The 26,904-nt window shown below is 39.3% G+C and overlaps 1 protein-coding gene across 1 annotated transcript; it reads right to left on the bottom strand.

The window, feature by feature from the left end:
• Position 1: 1 nt before the first annotated feature.
• On the bottom strand, positions 2–24,986 carry arhgef16 (Rho guanine nucleotide exchange factor (GEF) 16). Its single transcript, XM_022198794.2, has 15 exons — positions 24,604–24,986; positions 21,243–21,843; positions 19,549–19,600; positions 18,542–18,705; positions 16,454–16,510; positions 9,877–10,037; positions 7,185–7,337; positions 6,980–7,109; positions 6,142–6,216; positions 5,928–6,020; positions 5,673–5,824; positions 3,611–3,796; positions 2,776–2,846; positions 1,908–2,009; positions 2–876 (listed from the first exon to the last, which is right to left on the bottom strand). Exons 2-15 carry the CDS (start codon positions 21,795–21,797, stop codon positions 737–739), a joined length of 2,091 nt encoding a protein of 696 aa, XP_022054486.1. The 5' UTR covers positions 21,798–21,843; positions 24,604–24,986; the 3' UTR covers positions 2–736.
• Positions 24,987–26,904: the final 1,918 nt, after the last annotated feature.

The following is a 26,904-nucleotide window of genomic DNA, read 5'->3' as shown; positions in this document are numbered from 1 at the left end:
CTGTGTGTCGTGGTGGCTTTATTTTATTTTTTTCAAGTATACAGGCTATAAACAGAAAAACCACAGAATTCACTCACTTTTCAAAATACAACACGGTTCAGCTGGAGTGTTTTCATTTCATATATTTAGACAATTAACCAAATTCTACAATGCAACAGCGTATCATAAACTGCATTTAAGTTGGCAAATGTCACACCAGGAGAATACAGAAACCCTACACAAGAACTCCTCTGACAAGAACAATATTTTATAAAATAATGGTAACCAGGATAAAGATCAAGTTACTCATGTTGACAGACTTCTCATTAAGACAAAGTGCAGGCAACTAACGTCTCATCCTAGAGTGTACACAAACTGATTTATTTTCACTACAGCAAGTATCTTAAAATGACATTTAATTGTTTGTTAACCAGATGGACACATTCTGAAATAAGTGGTGTGGACAGCAAGATCAAACACTGATGCTGACTAGAAGCAGGAAGCTCACGGTTACTCTGGATTCATGCTCCACCACTTTAAGATGACTTTTCTGCCTGCTAAAAACATCTTCCAGTCTGTGATGTATGTGTGGCTCGCTGTTCCGGTAATTAGTTTCCTGGTGTTCGGTATGATTCACCACCAATGCAGTCTGAACAAAAAGCTGAACACTGTGCGTCACTAATGTTCTTGAAGGTGTTCCTATTGTTTGGTTCAACCCCGTGCATCCTGATCCAACAGGATACCCGCCCAGAGTCGCTCAAACGTTGGTCTCTTTGCGTAAGCGTTTCATTCGCTGGACGTTGCTCTCCATGGCGGTGGGGTTGGTGATCTCTGTGGCACAGCTGGCAGGAAACCAGCCTCTCTCTCCGTCCCGCATCCTCTCCCCGTAGCACCATGCTGGGAAAGACAGTTTACTGGGAGTTACAAACACTAGCAGATCTACGCTATAAAGACAATGAATTTTGTGGTTCCCGCTGTAAAAATAAATGTTTTTTGGATAAATTGATGCAAAAAATGTACAGTTGCTGCCTAGAAATGCACCAGACTTAAGTGTTACACATCTACTAAATGATACTCCATGCTGTTAATATAAGTCTCTTATTTTTCAATCAGCTGTTGCATAATAGCACTCAAAAGCCTGTTTTTTATTACAAAAGCAACAAAAGGATTAAAAATTACAAAAATGTGACAAAAAACAAAAGACTGAAAATGACAAAAAAATGAAACAAAAAAGCAACAAAAAGAATGAAAATGACAAAAAATGAAACAAAAAAGCAACAAAAAGAATGAAAATGATAAAAAAATTTGACAAAAAGATGGAAAATGAAACAAAAAGCAACAAAAACACTGAAAATAACAAAAATGAAACAAAAAAGCAACAAAAAGAATGAAAATGACAAAAAATGAAACAAAAAAGCAACAAAAAGAATGAAAATGATAAAGTAGACAAAGATCGAAAATGCAACAAAAACATTGAAATGAACAAAAATGAAACAAAAAAGCAACAAGATAAAAAAATTGACAAAAAATGCAACAAAAACATTTAAAATGACAAAAAATGAAACAAAAAAGCAACAAAAAGAATGAAAATGATTTTAAAAAATGAAACAAAAAAGCAACAAAAAGAATGAAAAAGATAAAAAAATTAGACAAAAAGATGGAAAATGAAACAAAAAGCAACAAAAACATTGAAAATAACAAAAATGAAACAAAGCGACAAGATTAAAAAAAATAGACAAAAAATGCAACAAAAAGATTGAAAATGACAAAAAATGAAACAAAAAGCAAGAAAAAGATTTTTTAAAAATGACAAAAATTAGACAAAAAAGAAAAGATTTCAAATGATGTACATTATGTGAACAGTAGAAGAAAAGATCCTGACTGAACAGATCTGAAGCTGTGTTCCACATAAAACATGGAGCATTTACCTTCCTCTTTCTGCAGGACGATGACGAGCTCGGCCTGTTGCAGACCCAGCTCGTCTGGATCCTTCGGCATGTAGGCTTTGGTGGCCTCGTACTGTGGCAGTCCTGGGACATGACGACATGTTGCATTGTGGTTCGTAACAGTAAAACTTATAGGTACGGTTTCCTGTTTTTGTGACCCAGTATAATCTACTTTATTTGGCCGATGATGGCTAACAGCACTAAGTTCACATTCCATGACACATTGTACACAACCAGTGATTAAAAAAGACAATCAGAACACCATAAAACATTTCACAAACTGCCGTGTTTTATATTGTGGTGCTGCAGAGAAACCATACCACCGCTACTGAACTGTCCGGTCAGGTTCACTGCTGTGATGTGGCATTTTCTCTGCAGAGACACACCTTTTAATAACATCAGAGGAGCTCCGTCTTCAACCTGCAGTGGGTAACTTTCCTTTCTCCCTTCTGGCAGCGGCAGTAATTACACCCTTGCTGTAGGTTTTATTTTAGACTCTAATCTTTCCTTTGAACGCTGAGTTTCCTTTCCTTGAACATTTCCAGCTCTCTCCTTGCTGCTGTAGCTGACTCTCTCCATCACTACGGTTCTTCCTCTTATCAGCTCGAGTAAATCAATAATTGCTGACCAGAATGTCGTCACAGAGAGCTTTAATCAGCATTGTGTCAACATGTTTGATCCCAACACTCCAGCTTTCAAACCAGTCGTAAACTATCAGCAACAGGGAGCGCTGACTGTGATGGTTTGGTTTGAATAAGTCACTAAATTAAGCTGAGTCAAACACAACGCAGTTTGAATGTTGCATGAATGAATGCACTGAAAATTCAGAACTAGCGGCGTGCACACTCACCTTCTGTGCACGTGGAGATGCCCGCCTGCTTGTGTTCTGTAAGAGCGACTATCCAGCGAGCTCTGTCCACCCTGGGTGATAGAAATTTTTTTTTTTAAAAGCACCATTTATAGGAAATATAGGGGAAAAATGAGCAAAAAAAATAAATAGAATAAGCAAAAAAATCTCTCTATATATACACACCCAAATATAGAAAAATAAAATAATAAATATAAAGATAATAAATATAAAAACAAATATATATATAAGAAAACAAAAAATATATAATAATAATCATAATATATAAACCCGAATATAGAAAAAACAAGATAATAAATATAAAGATAATAATTATAAAAACAAATATCATATACATATATAAGAAAATAAGAAAACAAAAATATATAATAATAATCATAATATATAAACCCAAATATAGAAAAAACAAGATAATAAATATAAAGATAATAATTATAAAAACAAATATCATATACATATATAAGAAAATAAGAAAACAAAAAATATATAATAATAAAAATATAGAAATGTAAATAAAGAAGAGAATGAGCAAGAACAAAGCAAAAAACAAAAACAATACATAAAACAAATATTTAAAAAATAGCAAAAATATTATAGCTAGATAGATACTGATGTATTTCTGCAACAGTGGATTTTGCAGACTTAAATGCTGCCATTCAGGTTTTCGTCAGCAGAGGGAGCCACACACAACCTTGTCTCCAGGACATGCAAGTGAATGTGACTTTGAATAAGCAACAACAGCTAACAGAAAGAAGCAGCTTCAGGTCTGGGTGTGTTTTCCAGTGGAAACTAAGTGAAGCTATGAGGCTGACAGTACCTGGACTCGGCCACCAGGGAGATCTGCTCTGGTCTCCCTTCGCTGTTCTTGCTCATCACCAGTTTGAAGGACAGATAGTTGGTGCTGTTCTTGGCCGGTGGAGACATCTTTCCTTCTGGAGTCTCTCCGACCTCCACCTTCACGTTCTCCACAGTGGCGTAGTCCAGCACCACGAAGCTCTCCTCACTGGACACAAAAAGTCACATCCTGATGTTCAGCTCGCTCTGTCCACTGATGTAGAACACTCACAGAAACATTTGTTGCACATTCAGATGACAAGACACCAGCTCCATGTTTACTGTGTGTGTGGGCATGTGTACATGAAGCAGTCAGACCACATTCCTCATCTATCTGTCCCAGATATGATCACCTGCTCACTGGGTCACAGTGGACACTTCACCACCATGAAATGACACCGAGGCTGCAGGCAGCTCCTTCCTCTGAGCTGACATTGTTTGCTTTCTCCTTAACTCAGAACAGAAAGCTGCAGTCAGTCGAGCTGACACGCTGAAAGTAAAACTGAAGAATCTCAAGAATGCAGGCATCATATCCATACGACTCTCCTCCCTCTGTCCCCTTCCCCTCTGCTCTGTTTCTCAAGTTCCAGCAGCTGGAAGTGTTTAGTGGCCTCAGAAGCCCCAGGAGAAACACAGCAAATGCATCGTCAACTGCAGACGTCCAGCGAGGTTCTTCTTCACAATAAAAGTGAGTCATACATTTTGAAACCTGCATCTGGAGCCTCAATGTGTGCTTTACATGTCTGTAATGACAGATTACTCTTCATTTACAGACAGCTGGATGTAACCTAAGTGATCCTAGTGTTTTTTTAGGTATGTCTCCTGATAATGTGGTACCATTATTACTCAGTTAAAGTCAATCAGCAGCTCACTTTTTTAGTTCGTTGTAGGGCATTTGTGATGTTTGCAAAATTCATTAAAAGCACACAGATTAATTAAATCAACACAATGACAAAAAAAACCTTACATCCTCACACAACTTTAAAGCACCAGTCTGAGGATGTATTTAGAGGGATCCACTAGTAGAAAAGGAAGAAAATAATCATATTTATGTTTTCATTAGTGTACAATCCTGTGTTTTCATTGGTGTAGAATGAGGCCTTCATACCTACACTGGTCCTCTTCCACTGAGTCGGCCATGTTGCACCGCCATGTTTCTACAGTGGCCCAGAAGGGACAAACCTACCCCCAGCTCCAGAGGGGATCTTTTGTGTTTTTACCTTGAAATGACAGTCAACATTCTCCTACATCTCCTCATTGAGTCGGTTGCAATCTGCAGCCTCACCACTAGATGTCACTAAATCATCGAACTTTTTCACCAGTAGCATCAGTCAGACAAACTTTCTCATTTGCTTAGCTGAACTTTTTTTTATGGATTGATGTTACACTTTACCAATGTTCCCTAAACGCTGCAGGCTGTTTTAGCTGCTGCCTGATGGCTGCGGTGCTCAGACAGGTGTGGCCTTAAACAGAGTTAAACTAGCACAGTCTAACTTCAGATTTGTCCAAGATATGACCAAGTGACCTTTTTCTACATGTGCTGTTTTCTACGAGTGGAAAAAACAGCACATGTACACTACAGTTCACAAGTTTGGGGTCACTTAGAAGACATTGCTAATGTGGTAAATGACTACTGTAGCTGGAAACGGCTGATTTTTAATGGAATATCTCCATAGGGGTACAGAGGAACATTTCCAGCAACCATCACTCCTGTGTTCTAATGCTACATTGTGTTAGCTAATGCTGCTGAAAGGCTCATTGACGGTTAGAAAACCCTTGTGCAATTGAACAAATTGACCAGATTTTTCAGTGTGAATACAGCAGTACTACTTTCTACCACTGTGGGTAATGCAGTAGCTTCCTGTGCCGGTCAGAGCGACACAAATCCTGCTTAATGATCAATACGACCGCTTGAATTTATAACTCACACAAGTCTGGAGCCCTTCACGAAATCTTTCACACTGGTCCTTTACCCACTAAATATCACTTCACATTCTGGGTGCTCAGCATTGTAAGCAAACTCCGTGAGCTCCATTCTCACTCACCTCTTCTTCCGGGTCACGATCAGCACATCATTGAAGAGATACAGGTAGTAGCTTCGGTTGGTGAAAGCCCTCCAGATGCTGAGCTCTTCAGCGGCGATAGCGAGCTCTCCGTGCTTCTTCAGCCACCGCGAGGACGACACCAGCGGAAAAGGCTGTGAAGATTCATCAGTCCAGATTAGAAAACCGGAATAATGGGGTTAACTAGATCTGCATTATGACTAAATTCTTTCTTGAATGCGTCTGAGCAGCTTGTACCTTGATTTTACCAAAATCCATTTGTTTCTGGATCCTGTACATCTGCTCTGTCCTCTCCATCCGCCTGGCTCCATCATTGCAGCTGGAGACCAACTGAGAACAAAACCATAACAATAATGATCATCGAAGCCTTAAAGACACATGCACACCACGGTCCATGTTCATATGATGAATGTTATTCCACTTGCAGCTGGACCGTCCGCAGCATCTCTACCTTGCTGATGGCGTTCAGCGCCCAAACTGCAGCGAAGTGCTCCGCCTTGTCCGGTGGAGTTTTCTGGCAGATTGTCTGAGGAGAAAAGAGAGGTATGAAAATCTGCAAGTCAACATGATGCACAACCTTAAATCACATCCATCTCAGTCTGGTGTTCCTGAATAAGTTGGTGCATTTGGTCACTAATACAGAGTTGCAGTTGCACATATTCCTGCATGTAGCCTTTTTTGTTTATCTTGTGAGTCATATTCCTGTGACAAAATGACAAAAAGGAGACACAAAACAGAAAAAACAAGACACAAAATGACAAACACGAGACAGAATGACCGGTATCCCCAAAGTCCTGTTTCATGAACTATTGAGAGCCTATGGACTGAGCTGAAAGCCAACAAATTTAGTTGAACTGCACCAATTCTGTCAGTAGGACTGGTCAAAGACATAAGAAGAAGCTTGTGGATGGCTAACAAAGGCACTTATTTAAGGTGAAAATGGCCAAAGGACGTTTAACCAAATTGGCATTGCTGTATGTATATTTTTGACCCAACAGGTTCTGTGATATTTCAAGAATACCTAAAATAAATTCATGGAAAAAACAAAAAACAATATTTGTTTTATGACAGGTAAATATTCAGGTAAATAGTAGCCTTTATAACTGTACAAACTACAGTGCATGAGACCACAGTGGGGTGATTATCGGGTACTTAATATCATTTTTAGCTGCTTTGTATGTTCAAAATAAATAAAACACACTCCCCGAGCTGCTGTGATTGGGCCTTGTGTAATTTTTTGAGGTTGAAGTTGAGAGCGGCTCATTTAGGAAGATAAAACTGAAACTCACATCCAGTAGAAGCGGCAGTCTGGTGACTCGCTGCATGGGGAGGATGAGGAAGGAGATCATGGGGAGACCTCCGCATTCACTGCTGCCTTCGATTTGCTTCAGGGTCTCCTTGAACGCCGTGTTACTGGTCCTGTTTGGACAGAGAAGGTCAGCTCATCCTGTCGTGTTCTTGGAGAACATCAACAGATCGGTTTCTGCTACTCACAGCAGCTTCTGCAGCGTCCTCTGCTGGAAGGTCTCGTTGGAGCAGTAGACGATGTAGGGCTCGAAGTGGCGGGCGGCGTGCATCTGGACGATGTCGCTGATGTCCCGGATCAGTGGGTTGTCATAGTGACGCCGTTCAAGGTCCTCAAAGAACCTGAAAACGGATTGAGAGAGAGAGGATAGAAAAGATGTGAAAGGATTGTGTTGTCCTGTTCACATACAGCTATGTGAGGACAAAGATTCTGATAACTTTTAGATTCTAATGTCAGGGTACTAGTGTGTGAACAGTTGATTTACTGCTTTTATTTGGACATTCTGAGAGAGATACGACAATGGAAGATTAACTAGAAACTTGTCACCTTGGGGTTATATTAATCTAACTAATCTCTGATTTATCTATTTGAACACAATAGTTCTGAAACTTGTTGCAATTTGTGTCACTGGAAGAAAATATTCCAAGTTTGTATATTTCCATGTACACTACCTTTCAAAAGTTTGAGGTCACCCACGTAACTCCATGTTTTTCATGAAAACTCCCACTTTTATCCATGTGCTAACATAACTACACAAGGGTTTTCTAATCGTCAATGAGCCTTTCAGCACCATTAGCTAACACAATGTAGCATTAGAACACAGGAGTGATGGTTGATGGAAATGTTCCTCTGTACCCCTATGGAGATATTCCATTAAAAATCAGCCGTTTACACCTAGAACAGTCATTTACCACATTAACAAGACTGTATTTCTGATTCATTTAATGATATCTTCATTGGACAAAACCGCTTTTCTTTCAAAAATAAGGACATTTCTAAGGGACCTCAAACTTTTCAAAGGCAGTATATTGAAATGTTATAAAGAAACGACAAACAATCCTAAAAGCACACAAGCGGATCACTTCATGCTCTGATTACACTAAAATACCAAACATATGTGCTGATTCATTTTTGCGGTTTAATCCATTTTATCTCTCTGCTGCAGCTTTGTAAAATCCTTTCTATTTCTTCCATCTTCAGCATGATGAACGACTTTCAACCCTGCCCCTTACAAAGCGCCGTTTAAACATAAAAAAGGAGTAAAACGACACCTAAAAACCAGCCCAACCCTGGAAACAACAGCAGGACCCAGATTCACGCACAGATACTGTAGGTCAGACGTGTCTTACAGCAGCTTCACACTCCGCCCTGCAGCTTCATCGATCCTGTTTTACTTGGAAACAGAACAAGCAGATCTGTCGCTGCTAAAACTTGATCTATTTTCATTCACAATAAAGTAGCTTGGAATAAACAGAGCGCTTTCAAACATATTATCATCTTAAAAGGGCCGGGAATACCACCGAGAGCAGCAGAACCAGTTTGGCAAGCAGGTCTTAACATGTTCCCGGAGCCTACAGGATAGTAAAGACATGCAAAGGGCAAATGCTCTCCCTGAAAGCTTCAATCAAACTGTTTCCCTCCTGAAGCCACGTCTCAGTGGGGATTCACTGCAACTGCATGATGTAGAAACACAGCCTGAGCTCTACTGTACAGTAGATACCATATGTTGAATGAAACAACAGCCTGCTGGGTCACTGTATGATTGAGGGACTTTTTGTATCATAGTTGACATGTTTGCTGTTTTCAGGCCTAAAATCAACATTAAGAGAGGCTACAGAGTGTTTTTGTAATGGGTAGCTTAGTTAAAAGTGATTTCTCGGACACAGATACAATTTGTTAATTTCGTTACAAAATAACACAAATGACAACAGAAAAACACAAAATGACTTAATGAGACACATAATTATCATAAAAAGATACAAAATGGCCACAAACAGACTAATAATGACCAAAAATGACCACAGGGAGACATAAAATGACCACAAAACACCAAAAATTACCACCAACAGACTGAAAACGGCCACAAAGGGGCACAAAATGACCATAAAATTGCACAAAAGGACCGCAAAAATACCTAAAATGCCCACAAAACAGTCTGAAAATGACCAAAAAAGAAACAAAATGAGCACAAACCTACACAAAAAACACAAAAAGACACGAAACGACAACAGAAATTCAAAAAAAGACTGATAATGACCAAAAATGATGACAGAATAACACAAAATGACTTAATGAGACACATAATTATCATATAAAGATACAAAATGGCCACAAACAGACTGATAATGACCAAAAATGACCACAGGGAGACATAAAATGACCACAAAACACCAAAAATTACCACCAACAGACTGAAAACGGCCACAAAGGGGCACAAAATGGCCATAAAATTGCACAAAAGGACCGCAAAAATACCTAAAATGCCCACAAAACTGTCTGAAAATGACCAAAAAAGAAACAAAATGAACACAAAGACACATAAAACAACCACAAAAAGACACAACATGACAACAGAAATGCACAAAATCACAAAAATGACACAAAATGACCACAGAAAAACACAAAATGACTCAGTGAGACAGATAACTATCATATAAAGACACAAATGACGAGAGACCTCAGTTATACACCCCCTGTCAAAAGTTTTAGGACGCTTTCTCATTCAAATGAATAAGAAAGCGTCCTACAACTTTTGACAGGGGGTGTATACTGACCCTGCTGCTGTTCTTCACACACTGATGAGATGTTTTCATTCCTAGGCAGCGAACCTCCTAAAATACCTTCATCACACACAGACAAACAGGAGAAAGTTGCTCTGACCGTTTGCTGACGTCGTGGATGACGGAGATGTTGGAGAAGAGGTGGTGGTGCTCTGTGGTCGTCATGGTTTTCCTCAACACGTCGCTCTTCTCGAAGTGACGCACCAGGATGCCCAGGCTGTGAAGGTACGAATGCTCCGAGGTGATGATCTCAAAAATGGCCTGCAGAAGGATCACAAACAAAACGAGGAGACGTTTCAGCATGTGGTGCTATTAGCTTATCCTGTGACCACACCTTAAATGTACTTTTTTCCACTTTAATTCCCCTTTTCTCTTTTCCTCTGTGTGATGCAGGGATATCCTACATTTCCCAGAATTCCTTTTGTAGGTTTTAGGCAGGTAAACAGAGAGCGGTGTGCAACAGTACCCAGGTAGGGTGAGATTAGTTAAAATGTAGTCAGCTGTATATGAATTTTAATATTGTAATCTACAATTTTAAAATGTAACCAGATTTGTAACTCGAGGATTATTCAAAATGAGACACTGAAAATACAGAATCTTCTACTAAAAGAATGTATGCCATCGTACTAATTAAAGTCCCTCAAAGATTAGATTTTTCTCTTTAACCCTCCTGTTGTCCTCATTTACGGGCACCAAAAAAATATTTTCCTTGTCTAAAAAAAAATCCCAAAATTCAGCAAAAAACCCCTTGTAGATTGTAAATTTGTAAAACTAAACATTTTAAACAATTTCTAGTTGTTTTGATGATAAAGTAAAATACTAGACTGCTCATTTTGTGTCTCATTTTTAAAATATTTGTCTTGTTTTTGTTGTTTTTTTGTCTGACTTTTGTCGTTTGTCTCATATTTTCGTCATTTTGCGTTTCCTTGTTGTCTCGCTCGTGTTTTTTGTCTCATTTTTGTCATTTTGTGTTTTGCTCTATTCATGGTTTTGCGTATCATTTCTGTCATTTTGTTTCACACTTGCGTCATTTTTTGTGTTGCTTATTCAGTGTTTTGTCGCTTTCTAACTCCCTTGTCTAATTTTTGTTTTGTTTTGTGTCGTTTGTCTCATTTTGTGTTTTTGTTTCTCACTTTTGTCATTCTGTGTCTCATTTTTGTAATGTTTTGTCTTGTTTTTGTTGTTTTTTAAAGTAAAAAACTGCATCGTTCAGTTCCAGGTGACTAAACATTGTGTTCCTTTGTAGACAGAAGTTGTAAACTGAGGATGAATGTTGCTGAAGCTGAATTTATTTCCCTTTACAGATTTCAGGTTGTTGGACTAAGAAGAGTTTGTCTCTGATGACATAATTAGTTAAGCTCTGCTGTTTGTGGTCAGAAGGTGAGCTGTCACACGGTGATGACACACCTTCCTTCTTCCTATCGCAGTGAAGTGACTCAAAAAGGACCAAAGGGCACGAGTGGAGCTAAAACCAAGCACAGTCCTTCCTGACAATCTCAGACTGATGTTGATTTTTCTGTTGAGAAGCTCAACATTTCAGTAAGGAGGAGTAAAACATCTAGACCTGGTAAAGCTCTTGTATCTTTAGCTCATCTCAGCTGACTCCAAACTTCAGTAAAATGCTTTCATTTTCCTTAAAAAAAAACTCGCAGTACACCGCTTTAGCATTCAGGCTAACTCCACATGGTGACTAAAGGTACAAAAGAGCAACACGAGCACCTGCTCAGGAGCGTGATTACTCTGGCAGGGCGCGGCTTTGTTCAGGGTGGACCTTTGGTATTGACACAGCATCTCAGACTGTTGGCGAGGAAACGCGACAAAAGGGGAAATCCACCCTCAGATGGAGTTACACTAAACAGACAGTATCAGTCTGCAGTGCTTATTTGCTCTTTCTAATCAAATAAACTGGCTCCGTTGTTGTGCTGATATTAATGGAAGCCGTTTGATCTGCTTCTGAGAAAACATTTGAGAATCCATGTGAGTTTCTTGCCAAATGATGCTGGCAGCTGTAAGATCACAAAATCATTGAACCCTCCTGTTGTTTCCCTGTCTGAAAAAAATCCAAAAATTCAGCGAAAAAAATCCCCCAAATTTCTGAACATTTGCAAAACCTTCAGGAAGAAAATTCCAATAATTCCTTCAAAGTTTCTTTTAAAATTTTTATTTTAAAAAAAATCCTCCAAATTTGGCAAGAAAATTCTTGTAAATATTTTCAAAAAATGAGTAAAAATCTTCCCAAAAAAATCCTAAAAATATTTAAAGTGATTCCATATATATATCAGTAAAACTTCTGATGTTTTCTTTAAGAACATTCACAAAAAAATCAACCAAAATCCAGCGAAATTCGCTGGATTTTGGTTGATTTTTTGTGAATGTTCTTAAAGAAACATTTTTAACACTTCTGTTTTCCACCAAAAAATGTTGAAAATGTGGACATCAGAAGTTTTACTGTGAAAATACATATTTTTTTCCACATTTTCAAATTTTAAAACGGGTCAATTTTGACCCGCAGGACGACACGAGGGTTAAATACATTTTAAATATAAACTTACAAGAAACTCCAGATGCATGGTTGGAATTATGGGAAATGTAGTATCGCGTGTTTTTCCGGTTCCTAACGCTAATGGCCTCTCTTGCATTAATTCTGACCATCCTTTTTAAAACAGCGTTATGTAAGGCCCCTGACCTGACGTAAGCGCAGCACTAAATCCACCGGTGCACAATAAAAAAACTATTAATGGTCTCTTCTATGAGCTTTTAGCACCGGTTTTATTGTATCCACATGCTAATGCTGGGTGTTTTTTTTCTCCAGCTGAGTCCCAGAACCAAAGAAAGATGACGTAACCAGAAACCAAACAGCACCGGTGAGCTTAGTTCTGCCTATTCTTAAGCAGATAAAAACTTTTTGTTTGGAGAAAATGGCTCAGTTTCGGTCCAATTCCGAGAATCTCTCCACACCGTTTGCTCTGTGTTCTGATGTTCACGTCTTAAAAACTGAACACACTTTAATACGAATGACACTGTGCTGCTTTTTTAATCTATATTTCTTATCGTTTTGACTTTCCCTGTACTGGGACTGTGAGAACAGCATTTTGTTTTTATGTTTGCAAGAACACAACAAATGCCAATAAACAGATCGTTAATCTTCTTCCTCGTGCACATGCAGAACAGTGGAAAACAGTGAAGGAGGATGCAGTAGGAGGCAGAGTTAGCAGAGTGATTCTGGCACCTGCTAACTGAAAGGCTGCACCTTTCAGAGCCAATTTCTGGTTTAAAAAATCAAAAACCTGTCAATGCATTTTTCTTTTTTCTTCTTAGGGCTCATTGCAGTGCATGTGTCGCACGATGATGCAAACACAGAGAGCAGAAAGAAGCCTTTGTGTGTTCGTTATTTATTGCTGAGAAATGTTAAGCCTCTGAGCTGCTTGCTGAAGCGTGTTAATATGGAGTTAGAACAGTCTCATAATTCACAAATGCACACAGAAGAATTTGCAAATGTAAACTGCAATCCACAAATGCACACAGAAGAATTCACACATGTAAACTGGGATTCACAAATGTAAACTGCAATCCAACAAATAAATTAAGAAAGTTCACAAATGTATTTCTGCATTCACAAACTGCTTTTGTGTGTGAATCTTTTTTGAGACTGCTCTGCCGTCAGCTCGATCCACAAATGCATTTTTTTCAACACGGAAGTTTCTGTAGCCAATCAGATGTCTCCCTCCTTTCAGCCAATCACAAAAACTCACCCCACGTGGGGGTGGGTGTACTGTTCAGCCAATCATATGAACGCGTCCGCACAGCGTTATACTTGACCGTGTCATTGGGCTGAAGAGTGAAGCTGCCCGTCGGAGAGACCATGGCGTCTGATGGGGACAATAGACCCTTTATTTGTTTACAAACATTGTGACGTTTTTTGTGGCCGGGGCTTATGCTGGAGGCAAAAGCTGAGCGAGAAGTCAAGCGGGACTGGGAGTATATAGTTTGCGCTGGGAGCATTTTTAACCCGTTAAACTTCAGTGTACCGCCCGCGGTACACCTACTAATTTGCATAGGAATTTAAAGAATGTCCGAAGGCTGCAAACGCGATTATATAAACATTAAACGCCGATGGAAAGCTTAGATTCTCATGAATCCGCCGGTATAAACCACTTTCAGATGTGATTACCACAGCGGATAATATAAACACATTTGTCCGACAAACAGCGAATATCCATCCATCCTTTCTCTGTACACGGCTTTAACGTACACAGGGCTACTCACATTTCCGGGTTCATTATTACACACAGATGAAAATATTCCACAAAAAACGGCCATAATCCAACCTTGGACATCCAGACGAAACAAGCCAGTAAACTATTTTGTCCAAAACATGTCTTGAAGTCGGTATATAATCCACGAATCGGTCGTTTTAAAGGAAATGCACCTTGCGATGCGCGTCCAATATTCCCTGTATTTCTCGTCATATTTTTTTTATTTACAAATAGAATATTGTAGGACAGAGTTAGTGGTTAATGTTTTATGTTCTATGACAGTTATGTGTATGTGTTGCTGAGTAAAGCCTGCTTATTGGTTATCCAGACTCACGGGAGCGTGCACAGAGAAAAAAGAGAGACCCTCTTATGAGTGTGTCAGTTAATGGTTGGATGTTGAACGGTACTCACGGCTTACACTGCATGGACATGCTAGCTCGCTGTCTGTGCCCAAGCCAGAGACCTCAACCCGACCAAAAAGTGTTGTTGAAGCTTGTATTCCATGCTGACGTTCAGTAAAGGCTGCAAACCAAGATTCCTTGTTGTGCGAAGTACTTTCCACCCACGCTCGTAGGATCACAAAGCGCAACAATATTAGCGATTTTTTTGTACTGAAAATGGCTGGAATTGACTGCAGCTGATCATCTCTGGAGAGACAGCAGGTCCGATTTGTGGCACTGGCAGCGAGCAGTGACACTTTTTGTGGCACCTGATGCCACGGTTAATGCCACTGTTTGGGCGAGATGCCACTGCCGCAGCGGCATTTCCAGTGGCCTCTGGAGATGCCAGCAGAGATACCACTGTTAATGCCACTGTTTAGGGATCATGCCACGGTTAATACCAGTACTTTTACCGCTGTTTAGGCGAGATGCCACGGTTAATGTCAGTATCAATGTCACATTGAGCCTAGTCTCAATGTGATAGAGACTAGGCTCTATCAACTTTTCTAAAATGTCGTCCTGCTGTGTTTTTGGATGCCAGAATAGGAGGAATGACATTGGCGAACGCAAATTAAAGTTTTATAGGATTCCACCGAACACTCGTGCTCAGAGGGAACGAAGACAGTTGTGGTTAAATGCATTGAGGCGAAAAGACTGGACAGAGACGATCAGCTGCAGTCAATTCCAGCCATTTTCAGTACAAAAAATCCCTAATATTCTATTTGTAAATAAAAAAATATTCAATTCAATTCAATTCAGTTCAGCTTTATTCCAGACACTGGGTCCAAATACGCACACCATAAGAACAAGGACACAACAAGACACAGAAAAAAATACAATCAAAAACAATAACCCGTTAAATATGACGAGAAATACAGGGAATATTGGACGCGCATCGCGAGGTGCATTTCCTTTAAAACGACCGATTCGTGGATTATATACCGACTTCAAGACATGTTTTGGACAAAATAGTTTACTGGCTTGTTTCGTCTGGATGTAAAAGGTTGGATTATGGCCGTTTTTTGTGGAATATTTTCATCTGTGTGTAATAATGAACCCGGAAATGTGAGTCGTGCTGTGTACGTTAAAGCCGTGTACAGAGAAAGGATGGATGGATATTCGCTGTTTGTCGGACAAATGTGTTTATATTATCCGCTGTGGTAATCACATCTGAAAGTGGTTTATACCGGCGGATTCATGAGAATCTAAGCTTTCCATCGGCGTATAATGTTTATATAATCGCATTTGCAGCCTTCGGACATTATTTAAATTCCTATGCAAATTAGTAGGTGTACCGCCGGCGGTACACTGAAGTTTAACGGGTTAAAAATGCTCGAGTTTGCGCTGCAAACTCCCAGCGCAAACTATATACTCCCAGTCCCGCTTGACTTCTCGCTCAGCTTTTGCCTCCAGCATAAGCCCCGGCCACAAAAAACGTCACAATGTTTGTAAACAAATAAAGGGTCTATTGTCCCCATCAGACGCCATGGTCTCTCCGACGGGCAGCTTCACTCTTCAGCCCAATGACACGGTCAAGTATAACGCTGTGCGGACGCGTTCATATGATTGGCTGAACAGTACACCCACCCCCACGTGGGGTGAGTTTTTGTGATTGGCTGAAAGGAGGGAGACATCTGATTGGCTACAGAAACTTCCGTGTTGAAAAAAATGCATTTGTGGATCGAGCTGACGGCAGAGCAGTCTCAAAAAAGATTCACACACAAAAGCAGTTTGTGAATGCAGAAATACATTTGTGAACTTTCTTAATTTATTTGTGGATTGCAGTTTACATTTGTGAATCCCAGTTCACATGTGTGAATTCTTCTGTGTGCATTTGTGGATTGCAGTTTACATTTGTGAATTCTTCTGTGTGCATTTGTGAATTATGAGACTGTTCTAACTCCATATGTTAAAGCCAGCGCCGTTCCCTTTCAGGACATTTCCGTGTGCGTATTTCTAAATGCATGTGATGCATACGTACCTCCTGTCTCTTCCTCTCCTGAGGTGTGATCATCGTCAGAATCCCCGTGTCCTTCACCTTTGTGAGAGATGAAAACAACGATAAAGTCTTTTATATCTGAAATAAAGACTGCCTTTGTAGACGTTCTGACATTCAGAGAAACTTTTCCACAGTGTGTGTGAGAGTTACACGTCTATTAAACAAATAAAGCTTTTATTATGCACCGTTTGAACCAAAATGAAAGTTAAAGGTCAAGAAGGGACAATATTTGATCAGAACAGCATTCTGCATTAAAGGAAGAGATGACAGACAGATTCCTGCACATGTACTCTGGTTTAATTATAGACTAAATGAAGAATGTGTCTTCACAGGACTCTCTGTCTGCACAAGATTTTAATCATATCCTGTCCTTGCACTTGGAGTAGTTTAAGGTTTACCTTAGTTTCATGCTGACCTTATCTGTCTGTCTGTCTGTCTGTCTGTCTGTCTGTCTGTCTATCTATCTATCTATCTATCTATCTATCTATCTATCTATCTATCTATTCTATCTAATCTATTATACACATAATTTAGGAATTTCTGGTTTCAAGTTGGTTGTTGTTTTTTGTTGTCATTTCTTAAATGTTTGAGGTAATAAGGTTATTTTAAAATGCAATAAACAGGACGTTAAGGAGGGTAAATGTTCACCTTTAAAAGCCGATCTGACCTAATCTAATGCTCTTTTACAATGTCCATTTCATGTAATGTGAAACAAGTCACATGATCGTGTGGGATTGTGGGTCAGATGCAATGTTGCTCACACAGTAATTGGGATTTTTAAGTTTTGTTTGTTTCATATTTGTGGCCTTTATTTGTTGAAGTGTGTTGTATGGACGGTTTAATGCAGTGTTAGCTAGCATGTGGGACCCGTCTAACGACAGAAAACTAGCTTGAAAGACTTTTTGGAATCCGTCTAATTAGAAATATTTTTGTGACACTTTGTGGATTTCCGAAATGTTTGTATGTCGTTTTTTTTTTCATGGTCGTCACGGTGTCAGCTGACCGAAGAGCAAATAAACGCTAAAAGAGGTCTTTACGCTGCAAAAACTCAAAATCTTACCAAGTCTGTTTGTCTTAATTTTAGTCAAAATGTCTCATCCCACTTAAGTTAAGAAAAATTCACTTAGCAAGTGACATTTCAGCAGATGGAGGGATTGTTTTGAGACGATGCATCTTAAATATCTTGTTAAGTCAAACAATCTTGAAATTATCTTGTTTTAACCCTCCTGTCGTCCTGCGGGTCAAATTGACCCGTTTTCAAGTTTAAAAATGTGGAAAAAATGTATATATTTTCACAGTGAAAACTTCCACATTTTCAAATTTTTTGGGAAATTTTTGAACATTTTGTGATGGAAAAAGGAAATGTTAAAAAAAAATGTCTCTTTAAGAACATTCAGAAAAAAATAACTAAAATCCAGTGAAATTCGCAGGATTTTGGTTGATCCCCCCCGAATGTTCTTAAAGAAAGTTTTAGAACTTTTACTGATATAGATGGAATCACTTTAGATATTTTTAGGATTTTTTCGGGCAACATTTTTATCCATTTTTTGAAAATATTTACAATTTTTAGATTTTTTTATTTAAATTTTTGTTTTGTGGAGATTTTTTTTAAATAAAAGTTTTCAGGAAAACTTTTAAAGAAATTTCTTCCTGAAGATTTTTCAAATTTGTTATAAATTTGGGGAATTTTTTGCTGAATTTTTGGATTTTTTTCAGGCAAGGCAATAATATTTTTTGGTGCCGTTAATGTAAGACAACAGGAAGATTAAGACACCTAAGCTTGACAATCCTGGTAAAATAGAGCTTAAAATAAGTTTCCCCAGCTAATTTTAAGATCTCAATATTCTAAATATCATATCTTATTTCAACAAATCTCACCAAGCCATTTTTCACTTGTTCTATTGGCAGATTTTTTCACTTATTTCAAGGTAGAAGTTCCTTGAAATAAGTTTTTTTTCCTGTTTTGAGAGGGGCATTTTTTCCAGTGTATGATGGCTGGCCTTCCATACATCAGATTGGAGGAGCTGTAGTTGGTCACGTGGTTAGACTGACACTTAAAGCTGAGTCTACCTGTGGCAGCTGGCTCCAGGTGAGCTGTGCCGGCCGGTAGCTCTTCACCACGATGCCCTGGTCCTCCACGGGGGGCTCCACCACCACAAAGTCATCCAGCAGCTCGTCCTGGTTGGTGGAGTGCAGCCCTCGCTCACGGACGTCCTGGTAGAGCCGCGGCGTCGCTGAGCACCAACAAACATCGCTTCAGTTTCATCTCTCAGCGTGCAAAACTTAAACATTTCTCTCCTATCGAGCCTGTGTACATGCAGGATTCTGCTGTAGTTTGCCCATTAGTCTTCACTGAAAAGAAGTAACTACAGACACTCACACTCGGGATTCGTCAACGTGATACGAGGGAACATTTGAGAACTATGGTGTGGGAGGTGAGAACGCATCTGTTTGGTACAAAGCTGATGAGTGAGTTAAGTCAATGTGGCTTTGTTCCTGGACTGTTTATTTCCTGGAAAGCATTAAATTATGAAAGGCAACAGCTTTGATTGACAGCATATTAATCTGATTATGATTCTCCAACAACTTGAATGTCACATTTTTTGAGAAAAGATCAAGAAAATTTCCTTCCAGGACCAAACAGACACATAAATGTGTTAATTTCATTCTCCATAATTCATCCTAACATCATCAGCAGCAGCTGCCTCTGTCAGATATCAGCTCCAGAAAACAGACTCTTCCTTATTAATTAAACTGGAAATTTACAAGCTTTGACCACACGTTGAAAAAAGGAGAAGTGGCACAACAAGTATTCATCTTCAGCTGATATTTAACATGCTGAGCGCATACAGCAGGAAGGATTTCCTGTTTCTTCTTCTTCTGCTGCCTCGAGCTGTCCTTTCTACGGCTGAAATCACAGCATCCACACGTCAAATCTGGCTTTCTGTGGACGTTTTATTTCACTACTCAGGCTTGCTACAAGAAGCTAACAGGGAAAGATGTTGTCATTGTTGCTTCCCCCCTATTTGTAGTCCAGATTTAGAGAAGCAGACGGAGTGACACATCAGTGAACATACCATCTTTGAACGATCCACGCTGGTTTTGGTTCCTCTTTCTGCCCAAGGTTCTCTAGAAAGGAGACAGCAGTGAGATTATTACTGCAGGAATCAACTGGAACTTCATTTTTCTCATTCTGTCTTCAGCTCTGCCTCTTTTTTTCAATCCTTAAATGTGGAATTTTTAACTCTAGCCTGGTAAAAACCCTACAGAGACTTCCTCTATGCTCGTCTGGAGGGCAGCTGAGGAAATATGCAATCATCTATGACTAAAGGAGAATTTGACAAAGGTCATTGCCAACAGTGATGGCTGTGACCTATGAAAAGGACATCAGCGCTCCATCTAACCTTTTTTCGCCACTTTAACAACAGCATCAGACTGAAACACCTCAATAGAGAGTCAAGGTTCTGATGTATGAAGGTTTGAAGAAATGTCAAGCTCCTGGATCAGGAGATTCAAATTCATCTTAGTTCAGGTTCCACATTCAGTCGGTTTGATCTGAAGTGGACCGGACCAGTAAAACCACAGCATAATAACCTATAAATAACCACAACTCCTAATGGTTCCTCTGCTTTAGTGCAAAAAATGTTCACATTTAAGGAATTGTCTTTTAACAAAACATTCAGCGTCAGTTTATCATTTCCACACCACAACTTCCAGATCACAGAGTGTCTACAAAGGAACACAACTTTTAGTCACAGCTGTCTGGAACTGGTGATGTAGCATTTTACTCTATGATCAAAACAACAAAAAGCAGACAAAAGTGGGAAACAAAATGAGAAAAAATGACACAAATGACATGAGACAAAAAAAAAGTTACAAAGGGACAAAAAATGGACAAACGACAAAAATGAGACAAAAAAATGGCAAAACGACAAAAGCGCTACACAAAACAAAACACAAAATGACAAAAATGAGACAGAAGACACAAAGGAGACAAAAAGGAAACACAAAACAACAAAAATGTGAAACAAAACAACAAAAACACGAGAGAATCGACAAAAGTCAGACAAGAAAAGACAAAGAAACAACAAAAACAAGACAGAATATTCCAAAAACGAGACACAAAATGACAAAAGAACAATCTAATATTTTACTTTATGATCCAAACAACTTGTCATGTTCTAGAAATTATTTTAAATTTATAGTTTTACTAATTTACAATCTGCAGTTAATGTCTTCTCTGTAATTTTTACACTTTGAGGGCCGGATTGGACCCTCTGGAGGACCACTTTTGGACCACGGGCCTCATGTTGGACACCCCTGTCCTAGATCCATCCATCCATTCTCTATACACCACTTTATCCTCACTAGGGTCATGGGGGGTGCTGGAGTCTATTCCAGCTGACTCGGGTGAAGGCAGGGGACACCCTGGACAGGTCACCAGTCTGTCACAGGGCTACATATACAGACACACAATCACACTCACATTCACACCTACGGACAATTTAGAGTAACCAATTAACCTCAGCATGTTTTTGGACTGTGGGAGGAAGCCGGAGTACCCGGAGAAAACCCACGCATGCACAGGGAGAACATGCAAACTCCATGCAGAAAGATCCCAGGACCAAACCGGGATTTGAACGGGGGATCTTCTTGCTGCAAGACGAAAGTGCTAACCACTACTCCAGTCCTGGATCTCAAAAGAAATCATTTTAATGCCCAAACACAGCTGTGTTATATTTGTTTCACTACATTTTGGGTCCATTCGTACCTTACGTCCCGGGCTGCGAGCCGGACTAGGACTGGGAGCTCGGTCCTCTCTGACGGGTTTCAGAGTGGATTTGGGTCCCGGTCCTTTGGTCATGGCTTCGATGTCCAGGCTGGTCACCGCGGCTCTGTACGACTTGTTCCTGCGGTTCCTCCTCAGAGCGAAGCCGTCCCCGTCGCTGTCGTAGTCCTCCCAGGACAGATCCGGGCCCTGCGTGGAGTGCCGGCTCCGGCCTCGGCTGCCGCTGCTGAAGTGCTCCAGCCCCAGCGGGAACGTCACCACCGTGGTGTGGTGTCGGTTCTTGGGCCGGCTGGACGCTGCTAGGTTCTTGGGGATGAGCTGGTGAGAGCCGAGCTTCATGGCCGCTGGACTCTGGGTGCTCAGAACCACCTGCTGGGGCACCACCATGCCGTCCACCGCGTGCTGCTGTGGGGCAGATGTGTCCAGCTGGGGCGTGGGGGGGCTCTGGGGTTGGTAGTCTTCATCCCCCGGCTCAGATATGTGGAGTTCTGTGGAGAAGTGACTCTCCAGGATTAGATTGGCTCGGCCGGCCGACATGGTGTCCTCCTGTGGGGGTCTTCAGCACCTACAGCATCGGAAGGAACTGGAGACGAGAGGAGAAACATCATCAGGGACAGTTTAAACCAGGGGTGTCCAACATCCGGCCCTCAAAGTGTAAAAATTACAGAGAAGACTTTAACTGCAGATTGTAAATTAGTAAAACTATAAATTTAAAATCATTTCCAGACCATGAAAAGTTGTTTGGATCAGAAAGTAAAATACTAGATTGTTGTTTTTGTCATATTTTGTCTTGTTTTTGTTGTTTTTGTATGTTTATTTGTCTGACTTTGTCATTTGTCGCACATTTTCGCCTTTTTGTTTTTCTTTTTATCCTTTTTGTCTCTTTTTTGTTTTTCCTCTTGTTTTTCTCATTTTGTTTCTTGCTTTTGTCATTTTGTGTCTCCTTTTGGAATATTCTGTCTTGTTTTTGAAGTTTTTTGTCTTTTCTTGTCTGACTTTGGTCATTTGTCTTACATTTTTGTCTTTTGTTTCACGTTTTGTCGTTTTGTGTTTTCTTTTTGTTTCGCTTGTGCTTTTTGTCTTTTTATGTTTTGCTTTATTCATTGCTTTGCGTCTTGTTTTTGTCCTTTTGTGTTTGTTTTTGTCTCCCTTGTGTTGTCTGTCTATTTTTTGTCCCTTTGTGTTTCATTTTTGTAATATTTTGTGTCTTTTTTTTGGTCTTGATTGTGTTGTTCACTGGTCCTGTCCACTGGAGATCAAACTGAAAGTGGAACCTGTTTGACACCCCTGCTTTTAACTATCATGATTATATGAATGCATAGTGCTTTATCATTATTATTATTATTATTATTTTGTGTGACTGCTTGTGTGTCTTTATTGTGGTTTTACTGAATGTGTTAAATGAAACACTACAATATTATACACGTATAATAGCAGTGCTGCTGTTTCATTTTATCTTAATGCAGTGACATTAGAAGGCATTCTGATTCTGATTCTGATTCTGGTCCGTCCACTCTTGACTCTTTCCTCCTCGGATTTTGTGTAGTTTTCCGTGCAGCACAGATTTACAGGTCCGTTTGTGTGTTTTTTGTGTAGGCAAGCGTGGTGTAGGAGTGAGCGGTGAGTCACGGGTCGAATCCCTCGTTGTGAGTTTAAGGACACAAGCGAGTGGGATCCCAGGCCTGAGCTCCACTGTGGGTCGCTGAGCTCCACACTTCCATCACTGATATTTCCTGCCTGTAGTTTGAGCTCATTTCTCCTCGCTGAGCTAAACTTTTAGAACAGAATAGAGGAGAATAGAATGCCTTTACTGTACCGACACAGAGAGCTGCAAACACATTAATACTGCATGATAAACAGCCCACATCCATTGTGTCAGTAAATGTTGGATTTAGATTTCAGTGCATGTGAGAGTTCAGGGTGGTTCTGACTGTTCTTGAGTCTGTCGGTTCTAGATTTGATGCCCCTGTAGTGCCAACCAGACACTGTAAAAATGTCTGTACGTTTTATAGTGAAAAACTGTCAAATTATGACGGTAAAAATCTGTAAACTTAAAACAGTTTGATGCACTTTATGTAACACTGAATCACCGTACATAGGTTAATCAGGAGAAAAGTGTGTTGTTTTTTTTCTCTTGAAGAAATACATTTCTTGACTCCTGCACAGTTTTTAATTGAAAAATGCTGAAATATGTAGAACAATATTGTAATTTTTGCATTTGATTCTCGAAAATAATGCCGTTTTTCCCAGTTAAATGTACATATTGTTCTACTTATAATGGAAACACGCTGCAATATTTATAAGAAGGAACATGCATACCAAATATCTGCATTTATTACATAAAAATACAGTCAAATTGATGGAGTTTTGTGTTAATAGCGGGCATATGCTTTAATATTTATGACATCTTTAACTGCAATTTTTGCTACCCTATCCCAACCAAAATTGTAAAATGACAAAAAGAAGACAAAAAAAAGTCAAAAACGAGACAGAAAACAGCAAAAGAACAATCTAGTATTTTACTTTATGATCCAAACAACTTGTCATGGTCTAGAAATGATTTTAAATTTATAGTTTTACTAATTTACAATCTGCAGTTCATGTCTTCTCTGTAATTTTTACACTTTGAGGGCCGGATTGGACCCTCTGGAGGACCGGTTTTGGCCCGTGGGCCTCATGTTGGACACCCCTGGTTTAAACCATTTAATACTGAGATTGCTTTAGGATAAAAGCTGATCCTGAATCTGGTAGTTTTCAGACACCTACAGCGCTTCCACCACGTTATTACTCTTATTACTATCATAATAAACATGTTACTATGCATTTATTAAACTTGTAAAAACACTGCTGTTACCTCCTTGCAAGAAAAAGTTCCTCATGCATTCACATTTGTAAGAAGAATCTCACGTTTTCATTGGATTTTGGTGGCTTTTAACGGCCATAGTTCTCCGTATTTTCATTGAGGATAGCTTCCTATCCTGTTTTACCATGTTCTGTTATTTTATCCAGATTTATTCTTTTGTATTCTCTCAGATTTATTCTCCTCTGTTGCTGCCTGACATGTGCACAACTGGTTGTTTTCAAACCTGCCACTTCAATAAACTCGCTTTGATTCACATCAGAGAATAAGAAATAAAGAAATAAAGTCTAAACGCAGCTTTAACTTTCACAATAAAACAATTTATTTGAGCTTCTCTCCCGTCGTTTCAGTTCCAGGCTGGATTTCCAATAACTTCTCCGCCTGGGACACGGATTAGGGTGGGAGAAAAAAATGTCCGCCTCGCATTCCCACGGATCACAACAGCGAGGTGACACGCAGTTCACGGAACACTGCAGCTCTTACCTGGCCAGGTGAGTGTCCAGCAGCAGCAGGTCTGGCTCTCTCTCGTATCGGGGCTCGGTTCTGCTGGTTCTGCTGCTTCTGTTCAGGCTGTAGAGAGCAGCAGCTGTAGTCCTCCGCTGCTCCTGTCACACATTCTCCTTCACTCGCCCACTTCCTCCTCAGCACCCATTAAAACCGAGCAGCCTACGTCACTACAGGTGATCGAGCGCCAGTCAATCATCGATAAGTGATAGATTACCCTGGCGGGGAAAGGAGCAGCTTCTCACGGGGAGGTGGTGTGACGTTTAGGAGTTCATATTCAACAGCTGAGATGTTGGATTAAAGTCCAAGCTTCATATAATCCCTGAAAAAATTTCAAAATAAAACCCCAGGTAGAGTTTAAACTCACTGAAAATCAATCTGAAAAGCAGAGATGTCATGTTCTCATTTGTTCCATCTTTAGTCGATGGTCTTTTTTTGGTTGTTTTTGTTGTTGTTGTTTTATCCTGACAAGTAACAAATAACTCTTTGTCGCCATCTGGTGACCAACAGGAGAAATTACAGCCATCAAGGAATAAATCTGAGGAGAACAGTGACAGTTGTATAGTCTGGCATTGAAAATAAAATTTACCATGGAAATATTTTTATTGGGATAATATATAGAAATTAAAAGACAAAAAAATACAACACAGATATGCAAAAATATTTCAGTTTATTTGGAAAAAAATGTTGTTTTGATGTGCTTTTCAGTGATAGTCTTCTGCTTTATTTTGTTTGTAAATTCATTTTGTGTTTCTATGGTGTTTTTTTAAAAAAATAAGTCATTTATTTGCTCTCGTTTTTGTTGACATCTTAACCTGGCTCCTGGTTGCTTTCTACTGACCAACAGGAGACATTCAGAAAACTGTTCTATGGGGAAACAATGACAGTTGTACAGTTTTGCATTTAAAAAATAAAAATAAAAGGTATTTTAAACAAAAACTAAATAAAAAAATAAACCATTGAAACTTAAATATTTATATTTAAAGAAAATACAATATTTAGAACCAAACAGATGGAAATATAAAACAGACATGAAAAATTATTTCATTATATTTTGACATTTTTATTATTTTGATGCATTTTTCAGTGATAGTCGTCTGTTTTTTTCTTCATATTTGTGTTTCTACGGTGTTTTTTAAAAGTTTATTTTTGTTGTTGTTGACATCTTACTCTGACAGGTAACAAATAGCTAATAAGAGAAACTCATCTAAGAATAAACTGAATATCTGTAGTTGGAAAAAGTAAAACAACAACAAAAAGGAACTGAAAAGACCGAAAAATAAACACAGATGTTAGAAATAATTTTCATTTTGTTTTTGTATTCTGACGGTCTTTTGTTTTTGTCTTCATGTTTGTCTTTTTCCAGTGATTTAAATTTTAAAAAAGTTTGTTGTTGACGTCCTACCTGGACAGGTAACAAATAGGTCTGTGTTGCTCTCAGTCGTTTTCATTTTATTTTGACGCTTTTGTATTTTGCTTTTCAGTGACAGTCTTCTTGTTGTTTCTTCATGTTTGTCTCGCTACACTGATTTTTATTCTGCTTGGTATTTGTTTTGTTGTTGGGACATGGAAAAGAGGAAAAAGGAAGGAACACGCTGAGAAACTGTGACTTCATCAAACCTACCAGCAGATCTGGAAAACAGAAAACCACAGAAACGTGCTGAGATCTCTCCACGGACAGTTTCACCATCATTAACACGGTGAGTCACTGCTGGGTCCTGACAGGGCAGATTCACATCCTTTGTTGTGTAAAGGGGCAGCTGAACCACCGTTATTCCACCGCCTGCTTTCACAACCAGCATCTGAAACTCCCATCAGTCAGTCAGAGCTGAAGAAGAAACATCAACATCATCAAACACATTTTATAATTCTAACTGTTCTGACCGTGGCACCACATGGTTGACTTTTCACTGCTCATTCACCTAAAATAATCAGATATTAAAGAATTATTTACATACACACGTGGACAAAATTGTTGGTACCCCTCAGTTAAAGAAGGAAAAACCCACAATTCTCACTGAAATCACTTGAAACTCACAAAAGTAACAATAAATAAAAATTTATTGAAAATTAAATAATCAAAATCAGCCATCACTTTTGAATTGTTGATTAACATAATTATTTAAAAAAAACAAACTAATGAAATAGGGCTGGACAAAAATGATGGTACCCATAACTTAATATTTTGTTGCACAACCTTTTGAGGCAATCACTGCAATTAAACGATTTCTGTATTTGTCAATGAGCGTTCTGCAGCTGTCAACAGGTATTTTGGCCCAC

Source organism: Acanthochromis polyacanthus, chromosome 6 (genome assembly GCF_021347895.1).
Source record: "Acanthochromis polyacanthus isolate Apoly-LR-REF ecotype Palm Island chromosome 6, KAUST_Apoly_ChrSc, whole genome shotgun sequence".
NCBI lineage: Eukaryota > Metazoa > Chordata > Actinopteri > Pomacentridae > Acanthochromis > Acanthochromis polyacanthus.
The sequence above is the reverse complement of the archived record's forward strand: the minus strand, read 5'-3'. Positions and strand labels throughout refer to the sequence as shown.